The sequence below is a fragment of the Anomaloglossus baeobatrachus genome, chromosome 2 (assembly GCF_048569485.1).
Source record: "Anomaloglossus baeobatrachus isolate aAnoBae1 chromosome 2, aAnoBae1.hap1, whole genome shotgun sequence".
Lineage (NCBI taxonomy): Eukaryota > Metazoa > Chordata > Amphibia > Anura > Aromobatidae > Anomaloglossus > Anomaloglossus baeobatrachus.
This window is the reverse complement of record NC_134354.1, coordinates 624227380-624240622: the sequence shown is the minus strand read 5'-3', so window position 1 is coordinate 624240622 and position 13243 is coordinate 624227380. Positions and strand designations below refer to the sequence as shown.

The 13243-nt window shown below is 45.4% G+C and overlaps 1 protein-coding gene across 2 annotated transcripts in view; it reads left to right on the top strand.

Moving 5' to 3' along the window:
- EPSTI1 (epithelial stromal interaction 1) overlaps positions 1-13243 on the top strand; it is a 209413-nt gene that overhangs the window by 133483 nt on the left and 62687 nt on the right. For both annotated transcript variants that reach the window (XM_075334383.1, XM_075334382.1), the window contains exons 8-9: positions 1842-1913; positions 7345-7401. In XM_075334383.1, coding sequence (XP_075190498.1) covers positions 1842-1913; positions 7345-7401 — 129 coding nt within the window. The remainder of the gene's footprint in view (positions 1-1841; positions 1914-7344; positions 7402-13243) is intronic.

Sequence of the window (13243 nt, the reverse complement as noted above, 5' to 3'; positions counted from 1 at the left end):
CCACTGCCGGGACAGGATCAAGATAACCGGCAGGGTGGAAGCTGGTGCTGTTTCAGACGGGAATAGATCAGGTTTGGGTTCAGGTGCAGACATTATGGCTGCTAGAGACAGGACAAATTAAGTTTTGGGTTCAGGTTCAAACAGGATTCAGGAACACAGGCAGGTATTGGGACACAGGAACTGATTCAGGAATTCAGACTGGTACCGGGACACAGTAATGAATTCAGGAAAATGGACTAGAACCAGGACACAGGAATGGAATCAGGAACTCTGACTGGTACTGGTACACAGGAATGGATTCAGGAACTCAGGCGGGAACCAGGACACATAAATGGAATCAGGAACTCAAGCTCATACCAGGACACAAGAACAGAATCAGGAACTCAGCCAGGAAGCAGGAAGGGAACAGGAACCTGGGCTTGAACTAGGAAACAGGAACGGGATCAGGGACTCAGGAAAGAAGACGTTGTGACACTAGGACACGTTCAGGACTGGTTTAGGCATACAGGCGAGTACCAAATCTGGAACCAGAGATCAGACATGGAGCTTGTAGCCACAGGACACACTGGATAGGCTAGAAACATATCAGGTATCACCTGGTACTCCGCAGCGGTAGGCTGTGGACACATCAGGAATGCGTTGGGCTGGCAGTTTAAGAAGCAGGGAGTGAGCGCGCACAACTTAAGTGCACCCCCAGGAACCCCACATGATGTGTGTGGACCCTGGAAACCAGGAACCGTGGCAGTCACAGACACTGGGGGAAACAGAGTGGTAAGCGGAGAGATGAATACGTCAGTGTCCCTGCTAGTTAGCACAGGGATTTGCCAGCATTACAAATGGTCCATGTGCAGTCTGTGGCACACACATGGACAGCACATGGACCAAATTTACACTTTTTTGAATGAGCCCTTACTTTAAGTGACTGAGAAATAATACAATTATCTCTTTAGGACTTGAATTTGTATTTTATTTAAAGACAATGTATTCAAAAACTGTGATATTGCCAGCCTCCAGGAATAGAAGTAGCAGAAAGGCCAAAGGAGTCTATCATTCCTATATTCTTATAGGGCTTATCTCTGATTTGGTTCAACCATGATCAAATATTAATTGAATATACTGCAACCTAATACACATTGGCCCTTTAACGAAGTTCAAATTACAACCTCTAACAGTACTATTAAGAATCTATGAAAATGTTATATTGTATGGCTATGTTATATTATCCAAATAGATAAAGTAATTGCACCCCAACACCACTTTATTATCCATATTTCCCATATTCCTAAGTTGACAATGTTTAGGCCAAGTTTTACTTGCTCAATTTTTGCAATGCCTCCACTCTATTATAGATACCGGTTTATTACTGCCAATATATTTGGTTGTTTCACTCAATGGGATTTGATGTTGCTTTATGTTCATATATTTGTGGGTATATTTAACTTTTATCATTTCCACTTTTAAATAATAAGGCTATGCTAAAAATCTACATTCTCAAGGAAAATCATAGACTAAAATGATAGCTGTGCCAAAATAGCATAACCTGATCCCTCAATAAATGTAACTTGGCGTCCTGTAGTAAACACTTAGTAAATTAGCAGGTTCTGCATGCATCACATAAACAGCTTTACTAGTAATGAAGCATAATAATTATTATAATTCAATATGAGGTGTTTTTCTTCCTCCAGGAAAACCAACAAGCTGTTAATCAAGATCGGATAATGGGAGAAATGTATAGGGAGGATGACTGGCCTGAATTCAGAGTCATTTTCTTACATTCTCTTCTCGATGGTACTGTACGTTGTGTCACCCAAATAATAAAATAAAACATATTTATCTTACAGGCTATTGATCAGGATGAGGATTTTGATAATGACTTGATGTTTGATAGAGCCCTTGAAGAATCAATGATAACGGTATGACACTTTCATATTATACGTGGTTACACATTACAGAAAGTATACATAGGATAATGGGCCGATAGTCATTTGGTAGAAACAAATTGTCCAGACTGAAAACAATTATAGTAGATTTATTATTGCCAAGAATATGTACAGGTTATATAAATATACAGTGAAACACAATATATAAACTGCAATTGATAGGCTATATAAATTAGAACTTTAAAGATAAAATAAATGTTATGTGCCATTAACAATAGTATATAAAGAATTATCAATTTAAAATAATTCTACTGTAGGAAAATCTAATGACTCCCAACATAAAGAAATACACGGAACAAAAATATCTACACAACACTTTAAGACTTTTCTATGTACGCGAAAGGCCCTTTTCTCTCAAATATTTTTCACAAGTTTGTCTCATTCTGTGTTAGTGAGTAGAGGTGATCGAACGCCTCAGAAACCGGGATCGGCATATCACTGCCAGATTTTAAAAAGAGTCCGATCCGCTCTGGAATCCGGTGCCCATATAAGTCAATGGGGACCGGAGTCCAGAGATTAAAAACATTTGGGAGGTGATAAAGGGGGTAGGAGTGAGCGCAGCATACTCACCGAGATGCTGTCACGCTTTTCCCTTCCGGAGCCGACAATTCAATATTCACTATATTGCCCGCCCACCGGCGCGTGTAATTGGTTGCAGTTAGACACGCCCAAATTCTGAGTGGCAGTGTGTCAGCTGACTGCAACCAATCACAGGCGGCAGGACGGCAGGTGGGCGGGGAAAGCACTGTATCCCTCGCAAGTGTTGTGGTGTTTTTTGTTTTTTTTTATAGTTAAATAATTTAAAAAAAAACTGACGTGCGCCCCCCCCCCCCAATTTTCATTCCCAGCCATGATAACACCGGCTGGGGGCTGGTATATTTTTAGCCTGCAGCCGCCCAGTTTTGCCACATCTATTAGATGTGACAATCCCGGTGTGATACCGGCCCTTCCCAGTAGCCTGGTGCGGTGCCAATTGGGGTAATAAGAGATTAATAGCAGAGCACAGCTGCTACTAAACCCTAGGTTTGTGATGGCACAGGCATCTATCAGATACCTGCATCACAATACCTGTAAGTGAATGTAAGTAATCACACACAGAAATATTCTTTATTTTGAATATAGTATAAAACATACCCTCCTTCACTACTTTATTAACCCCCAACACAGCCCTCCAGCTCTGGCGTAATCCACACGAGGTCCCACGACGACACATCCAGCTCTGCTACATGTCACAGCCAGCAGCCAGAGAGAAGACTGCCAGCTCTGAGTGTAGCCTATTAATGAGCCGCGATGAGCGATGACTGTCACAGGCTGGGGGGCGGGAAAAGCAGTGCAAGTGTCTGCACTCCTGTCAGAAGAGTGCTGTTGTGCCAGTGATGTCAGACTCGTGGGGGTCTGCGATGACATCACCCGGCACAGCCTGCTCCTGTCTGAACATTAGCGTGCATGTACCTAGAAACACATACACGCTCCTTTCAGAAGTGTGCAGCTGTGCTGCGATGTCAGACTCGCGGGAGTCCCTCCCAAGTGTGACTGCGGCCTAAGAAAAAACGCATGCGGCTTTTTTTTTTAATTTAAATAAATATTTTTTTTAAAAAAAAACGACGTGTGGTCCTCCCTTATTTTCATCCCCAGCCATGATAACGCTGGCTACGGGCTGGTATATTCCCAGCCCACAGCCGCCCGGTATTGCCACATCTATTAGAATGTAAATAATCACACACAGAAAAATCCTTTATTTGGAATAAAGTACAAAATACACACCCTCCTTCACCACTTTATTAACCCACAACACAGCCCTGCAGCTCCGGTGTAATCCACATGAGGTCCCACGACGTCACATCCAGCTCTGCTACATCTCAGAACGAGCAGCCATAGAGAAGACTGCCAGCTCTGAGTGTAGCCTATTACTGAGCTGCGATGAGCGATGACTGCAGCAGAAACTGTCACAGGCTGAGGGGCGCGTCAGCCTGCAACCAATCACAAACGAGAGAACGGCCGGTGGAAAACACGGAAAGCTGTGTGTATGCGATGGACAGTACAGGAAGTGAATGCGCGACCCGGAAGCAGTATGCCACCATGACACCAGGTCTCGGTAAGTATGAAACTCTCACTTATTTCTTCTTTTCTTTATTTTTACTTTAAATGCAGAATCCGGATCGTGCACCCAGAATCCCGGGCCTGGGTCCGGCACCCAGAGAGCGTTGAAACAGACTTTTACAGACCTATTAGTGAGCAATTCTCTTTTGCTGAGATAATCTATCCACCTCACAGGTGTGGCATAACTAGATAAAACTGCACATTTTAGACTGGTCTTTTATCTCTCTTATCGAATCAGCATCTTGATATGCCACACCTGTGAGGTGGATGGATTATTTCGGCAAAGTAGAAGTGCTCACTAACACAAATTGACACAAATTTGTGGACAATAATTGAGAGAAAAAGGCCTTTTGTGTACCTAGAGAAAGTCTTAGATCTTTGAGTTCAGCTCATAAAAAATGGGAACAAATACAAGTGTGTTAATATTTTTGTTCAGTGTATATTCCCACATCACTCGATACCAGCTCTTCTCTACAAAGTTGAAAATCTGCCTTTTCTTCCCCAACCAACTCATCAGCTCCACAGCAAAGAAGATCATACTCAGAGAATTAACTGCCTTGCAGCGTAATCCTCCTACTTATTGCTCAGCAGGATTAGTCACAGACAACTTGTTTCACTGGCAAACATCAATTATGATACATTTAAACTGCCCATATCAGATGGTATCTTTTATGTCTAAATCAATTTTTCTTTGGATTATCTATTCAAACCACCTAATGTAACCTTCATAACAAAAATATATCATCCGACTATAGAAGACAAAAGGATTTCTGTTGATTAGAGATTAGCAAACCCGTGGGAGTTTGGTTCGGCCGGTGCAGCTGAATCGAACCTCCACGGGTTCGGACTTGACCTGAACCCCAAAGGAAGTCACTGATTGGCAATTTGGGTCTCTGCCCACAAATAGCCAGCCTTAAACAGATCAATTTCGGAGGCAGGTGGGCGGGATATTTCAATTTTTCTTTTTGCGTTCCACACTACATGTGATCATGCTGTAGTTGTTATGTTACCCCCAGTGCGAACCGTTCAAACACTGCAAACTGCTCGCACTGGGCTGAGCACCAAGCGTACCTGAGCACAGTGATGCTTGCACAAGTGGTTTGCATACGTAAAGCACCCGAACTTCGAACTCGATCTCTGTTTTTTTTGTAAAGTCCGAGTTCAGCCCGAAAACCGAACGCCAAACATCGGGTTCGCTCATCTCTACTCTTGATATTTTGGGTTCACAGTGGTTTTTAGCACTGACTATCTCAAAACTTTTGTTGTCTATATACACCTTACTTTGTGATCCCAACATAATGATCCTTTAGTACCTGATATTGCAGAGATCTACAAGACAAACAAGGAAGAATACAAAACAACAAATGATGGGGCTCAAACAATATGCAGAAATTTGAAGCTCTCATTTGATATTTAGTAGTCCAGTGTGCTATACATTTTAAAGTAAACTAGAGAAGTATTTCTCTATGTATAAACTAAAGTAAGATTTTTTTTTCTTACATTAAAGAGGTCCTTTCATCAAATTTTTCGTGTTGAACTGGATATATAATTTAAAAGAATAAAATTTGCATCACCCAGCGCGGCCACACACTCTCCTGACAGGAGTGGGTTGGCTGCATGTATTTCTATGCAGCTGAGACTCTCCTATACGGAGAGTGCGGCCGCGCCGTGTGATGAGATGCGAGAGTCGCGTGAGTCACTCGCAAGTATCACTCTGGCCTTAAGGCGGCTTTGCACGTTGCAACATCGCACATGCAATGTCGGTGGGGTCAAATCGAAAGTGACGCACTTCCGGTGTCACTTTCGACATCGTAATGTGTAAATGCTAGATGATACGATTAACGAGCGCAAAAGCGTTATCGTATCATCGTTGCAGGCTCCGACTTTTTCATAATTATGCTGCCGCGACAGGTACGATGTAGTTCCTCGCTCCTGCGGCTGCACACATCGCTGTGTATGAAGCCGCAGGAGCGAGGAACATCAGCTTACCTGCCGCCGGCGGCTATGCGGAAGGAAGGAGGTGGGCTGGATGTTTACATTCTGCTCATCTCCGCCCCTCCGCCGCTATTGGCCGCCTGCTGTGTGACGTCGCTATGACGCCGCACGACCCGCCCCCTTAGGAAGGAGGCAGGACGCCGGCCAGAGCGACGGTCGCAGGGCAGGTGAGTGCATGTGAAGCTGGCATAGCGATAATTTTCGCTACGCCAGCAATCACAAGATATCGTACCTGCGACGGGGGCGGGGACTATCGCGTGCGACATCGCAGCATCGGCTTGCGATGTCGCAACGTGCAAAGCCCGCCTTAGTGTGATCAACTTACAGCTTTCAGCACTCTAGTAGTGATGAGGGAGCACTAAAATAACTTTTTGTCTGGATATGCATTGGGGCATGAAGAAGCACTTCTAGTTTCTAAAGCCTGCTTTACACATATCAATTTTGCAATTGCACCAGCCCCCATCGTTTGTGCGGCGGCGAACATCCACTTCCAGAAGGGGGAGGGACGTTCGACGTCACAGCGACGTCACACAGCGGCTGGCCAATAGAAGCGGAGGGGCGGAGATGATCAGGACGTAAACATCCTGCCCACCTCCATCCTTCCTCATTGCCGGCGGGACGTCGTGTCACACGGAGCAATGTGTGCTGCCTCGGGAACAATGAACAACTGGACGTTCGATTTTTTGAAAATGAGCGATGTGTCAACGAGCAACGATAAGGTGAGTATTTTTGCTCGTTCACACTCGCTCGTAGCTGTCACACACTATGATATGTCAAACGATGCTGGATGTGCGTCACTTACGTCGTGACCCCGACGACATATCGTTTGATATATCGTAGCGTGTAAAGCCCGCTTAAGTCTCACGTAGCAGCACCTTTACCTGGCAGATTGACAGGTTATTTGATCTGGTACGAAGCCACTGTCTGGTTAGTTAGTCAAGGGAGGGAGCTGCTAGGTTGGAGATACAGCATGAGACTGAGAAACTAGTCTGCATCGCCATGCTTCAATGTACTTCAAGGCACAACTTTAGAAGCAAATTCTCACTGGAGCGCTGCTTTGGGATCATGAAGGAATCAAATGTCTTCACAGTCATGTAATGTGTGTGATTTGGTGGGGGTTAAAGTTTCTAACTGGTTAACTTTAAAATGTGCAATTAGTACATTTTATTTCCATATGATGTGCCAATCACTTTATCCAGTAAAACTTAGTTCAAAGGTATTGTTTATTAAGGACAAACTTACATTCAAATTTTGAGTTATATGTTTCTGATACTTAGTAATTTAACATTTGTATACAAATCTGCTACAGCACAAAACTGAGGAGGAAGCGAGACTGCGAGAAAGTAAAAAGCATCAACACAAACAGGTAAGACTAAAATGAATGATTTTTCCTGTTTGAGGTTCTAGTACTATATATATATACTATGATATCTCACGTTTAGATAATTATATGGGGTGACAATTCACACTTTATTTATTGTGCTGCTTTGTTTTCTTTGTATCTATCTTTAATGTTCATTAAAGTACAGTATATCTGCCAGCAGGTTTTAATCATCTAATCTGAGAGCAGCAGAATTTTATTCCAGCAATGTCACTTGCTTACTGCAATTTTAAGAAAAATGTTTATCAGCAGGAGATTATCACTAGAGGAGTAATAATTTTGCTTCCATATAGTCCTCCATATTCATGAGCTCTGTACAGCGTCGGACTGGAGTACCTTGTCCCTACCAGAAAAAAAATAATTTTTTTGGGGCGACCATGCGGTTAAAAAGAAATAATACAAGGCTAACAGGAAGACTTTTCAGCTTATGTATGGTGTCCAGTGAGAAAATGGGTCCTCCAGTTTTTACAGGACCAAACACAAGAGTTGACAGATCCTGAATACACTACACCACACAGGAGAGATCCTCTATATACTGTACCACACAGGACAGATCCTCAATATCTGCACCACACAGGACAGATCCTCTATATACTGCACCACACAGGACAGGACAGTTTCTCTATATAGAACACAAGGAGATCTTCTATATACTACACCACAAGAGACACATCTTCTATATACTACATCACACAAGGCAAATCCTCTATATAAAACACCACACAGGGAAGATCTTCTATATACAACACTACACAGGGAAGATCTTCTATATACTGCACCACACAGGGCAGATCCTCTATATACTATGCTACACAAAGCAGATCTTCTATATACTACACCACACAGCACAGATCCTTCTATATACTACAACACACAGGACAGATCCTTTATATACTACACCACACAGGACAAATCCTCTACATACTACACCACACAGGACAGATCCTCTATATACTACACCACAGAGGACAGATCCGTCTATATACTACACCACACAGGACAGATCCCCTATATACTACACCACACAGGACAGATCCTCTATAAACTACACCACACAGGACAAATCCTCTACATACTAGACCACACAGGACAAATCCTCTATATACAGTAATACACCACACAGGACAGATCCTCTATACACTACAGCACACAGGACAGATCCTCTGTGTTCTACATCACACAGGACAGATCCTCTATATACAACACCACACAGGACAGATACTTCCAGGGGCGTAACGATCGCGGTCGCAGAGGTCGCCACTGCGACCGGGCCCGCAGGGTTATAGGGGCCCGGCAGCTGCTCTGCAGAGCCGGCTGCCGGGCCCCTATGTGTAGTGCCACTATGTAGTGGCCGACTGCGCGACCGTTAGGGGGCCGGCCTGTGATTCAGGGGGGCCCAGTGTCTGCAGGGGGCAGAGGGGCCCCTGACCTGGAGAGGCCACCAGGCGTTCCTGACCTGCTGCAGAGGAGATGTGCTCCTGCACGGCAGACGGAATCCATCCCTACCAGGACCTGCGATGACGTCACGCCCATGTGACTGTGTGGAAGGAGACACAGGATGCCGGGGAGAAAGCAGGAGAAGATACTTCGAACACATGAGTGGTAATGAGAAAAGAGGGGACATGAGGGGAGGGGCTGCAGGGTGAGTGGGATATGAGGGCTGCAGACTGTGACAGAAGCATGTGAAGGGTGCAGAGTGTTTGAGAGGGGTAAGTTGGGGTACGGGCAGGGTGAGATATGTGGGTCAGGGTGTGTGTGTGATATGGGGGTGCAGGCTGTATAGGGAGCAGGGTGTGTGACATATGGGGGCAGGGGCATAACTACCGCAGTCGCAGGGGTCAGAAGGAGCTGAGAGGTACTTGTTTTTTTATTTTGCTGGCTGCATGACACATATAGGCCCGGGGAAGCTGCCTGCATGATACATGGAGGCCCTGGTGGGGCTGGCTGGCAGGCTGCATTACACATAGAAGCCCTGGGGGCTGGCTGCATGACACATGGAGGCCCTGGGGGGGCTGGCTGCATGACACATGGAGGCCCTGGGGGGGCCGGCTGCATGACACATGGAGGTCCTGGGGAAGCTGGCTGCATTACACATGGAGGCCCTGGTGGGGCTGGCTGCATGACACCTGGTGGGGCTGGCTGCATGACACATGGAGGACCTGGTGGGACTGGCTGCATAATACATGGAGGCCTGGGGGTGCTGGCTGCATGATACATGGAGGTCTATGGGACTGCATAATAAACATGAAGGACACCTTATACATAGACTATAGCAGCGCATAATACATGGAGGTCTATGGGGCTGCATTATAATACATATAGGACTATGGGGGCTACATTATAATATATGGAGGACTATGGAGGCTACCTTACACATGGTCTGTGGGGGTGCATTATAAAGCATGGGGGACTGTGGTGCAGTATAAAATATGGAGAACTATGGGAAATGCATTATAATACATGGAGGACTATGGGGGTGCATTCTAATATATAAAGGGTTATGTGGGACCCTTTATACTATATGGAAGGCTATGTGGGGGCCATTATAGTATTTGGAGAACTATATATGAGGGAGGAAAAAGATACAAGTATGGGATGGCAATGTTTTGTGCTGAGGGAAAAGGGCTCTTTCCCATGCTCTGCTATACATCTCTCAGCACCCAGCTTTCCCATGCTCTGCTATACATCTCTCAGCACCCAGCTTTCCCATGCTCTGCTATACATCTCTCAGCACCCAGCTTTCCCATGCTCTGCTATACATCTCTCAGCACCCAGCTTTCCCATGCTCTGCTACACATCTCTCAGCACCCAGCTTTCCCATGCTCTGCTATACATCTCTCAGCACCCAGCTTTCCCATGCTCTGCTATACATCTCTCAGCACCCAGCTTTCCCATGCTCTGCTATACATCTCTCAGCACCCAGCTTTCCCATGCTCTGCTATACATCTCTCAGCACCCAGCTTTCCCATGCTCTGCTATACATCTCTCAGCACCCAGCTTTCCCATGCTCTGCTATACATCTCTCAGCACCCAGCTTTCCCATGCTCTGCTATACATCTCTCAGCACCCAGCTTTCCCATGCTCTGCTATACATCTCTCAGCACCCAGCTTTCCCATGCTCTGCTATACATCTCTCAGCACCCAGCTTTCCCATGATCTGCTATACATCTCTCAGCACCCATCTTTCTCATGCTCTGATATGGGAAAGCTGGGTGCTGAGGGAAAGATGTATGACAGAGCATGGGAAAGCAGGGTGCTGATAGAGGGATTTTAGATCATGGGAAACCTGGGTGCTGTGGATAAAAGCCAAGTGTCAGCATCATTATCTCGTACCCTAAGTGTTGTGTACATGGAGGGGGGCCCCGGTCCAAAGTTTGCACCAGGGCCCATCAAACTCTAGTTACGCCACTGGATACTTCTATATACTACACCACACAGGATAAATCCTCTACATACTACACCACACAGGACAGATCTATATACTACACCACACAGGAGAGATCCTCCATATACCACACCACACAGGACAGATCCTTCTATATACTACACTACACAGGACACATCCTCTTTATACTACACCACTCAATACAGATTCTCTTTGTACTACACCCCACAAGAGAGCGGATGGCACCTCTATACACCACAGTGGATAGATCCCATATTTATTACAACTCACAGGATGCCTCCTTTTTATACTACACCACACAAGACAGATCCTCTATATACTACAGCACACAGGATACATCTTCTCTAGACTTCACACCACAGGAGAGGTAATAGATTTGTGGCGCCCCATAGGCGTCAGGTGCCACAGGGTACTGCATCTAACCCCGATTTCCTGGAAGACCAGTGTCGGTAAATACCAACCAAACACACACACAACCACGCCCTTTTCCCCCAGACTGGGTAACAGGCTAGGGACGAATCTAATGCATGGCCACCTATTGGTTGGGACTCATCCAATCCGCTAGTCAGACACCTGGGAGGAGGAGGGGCTAGTCAGTGAGTTGAGAGTAGACAGACATCTTGTCAGACAGTCAGTCGGAAGACAGTCAATCGGAAGACATTCAGTCAGTAAGACAGTCTGTGAATGGTCAGTCAAAAGTCAATGCTCTGACAGAGAGTGTAAAGTGACTGATTGAGCTAAAGGAGTACAGTCGTCAGGGAGAGTACGGTGTGAGTAATCACTTGACCGAGCACCGGCGGGGTGAAGAGCCCTAGTTTAGGAAGATATTTCAAGGTCACCTGATAAATCTGCCTGGTGAGGGAATCATCACGGTTCCTCACCAACGTTGGTGTCCAGGACACAGCAGCAAAGAGGGAACTCGGGAACGGGGACAGAGGTCCGACCCAAGAGAGGTTCAAGCTGCCTGCCATACGAGCCAAGACTGGGACGACAGGAGGGGACCCTAAGACGCTTCAGGCCACAGGGACCCACCAGCTACAGATGGGTGCAAGGAAGAAAAGCTCACAATGTCACTACATCGGCACTGGGACGAAGGGAATAACGGATCACCTGAGGCCCAGACTGGTAGAGACCAGCACCAGCCGGCTTGCAGCTACTCCAAACCAGTGAATCAAGCACAAGTTAAACCGCAGCCCCTGTGTTGTCTGAATTCTTCCTACACCTCTGCATCACCGTACTACAATCACCATCATCCTCCCCTGGGGCCTAGCTCTACTTGCGAAGAGCCATAACATCTAAGCTGCACAACATCACCAGCCCCAGTAGTGAGAGACTTTGCAACGGTAGGCTTTCCCCACATAGCCGCATACCTCAAGTGGCGTCACAAAAAAACATTTTATTTATTTTTATTTTCCCTTTTATTTTTACTCCAGTTTTTAAGTGACCCCCAGGGTCACGGAACCGGGCTTCGGCCACCTGTGATACGTCCCAGAGTATTCAAGGCCCAGGACCGAGTACCCCAAGGCCCTGGGGTGCATCAGATTCTCTATATACAACACGACACATGATACAGATTCTATATCCTTCACATCACAGGAGAGGTAATAGATCCTGTATTTAGAACATGACACAGGACAGATCCTCTGTATACTACACCAAACAGAGAGCTGACAGATCCTCTATATCCTACACCACACACGACAGATCCTCTATATACTAAACCACACAGGACATATCCTCTATATACTACCCCACAGAGGAGAGCTGATAGATCCTCTATATACTACACAGTGACAGGACACCCTCTTTATACTACAGCGCACAGGACAGATTCTCTATATACTACACCACAGAGGACAGATCCTCTATATACTACACAACACAGTTGATCCTCTATACAATGGGAACGGAAAGTATTCAGACCCATTTAAATTTTTCACTCTTTGTTTCATTGGAGCCATTTGGTAAATTCAAAAAAGTTCTTTTTTTTTCTCATTAATGTACACTCTGCACCCCATCTTGACAGAAAAAATGTAGAAATTTTTACAAATCTATTAAACAAGAAAAACTGAAATATCACATGGTCATAAGTATTTAGACTCTTTGCTCAGACACTCATATTTAAGTCACATGCTGTCCATTTCATTGTGATCCTCCTTGAGATGGTTCTACTCCTTCATTGGAGTCCAACTGTGTTTAATTAAACTGTTAGGACTTGATTTGGAAAAGCACACATTTGTCTATATAAGACCTCACTGTGACTGTCAGACCAAATGAGAATCATGAGGTCAAAGGAACTGCCCAAGGAGCTCAGAGACAGAATTGTGGCAAGGCACAGATCTGGCCAAGGTACAAAAGAATTTCTGCAGTACTCAAGGTTCCTAAGAGCATGATGGCCGCCATATTCCTTAACCCCTTCAC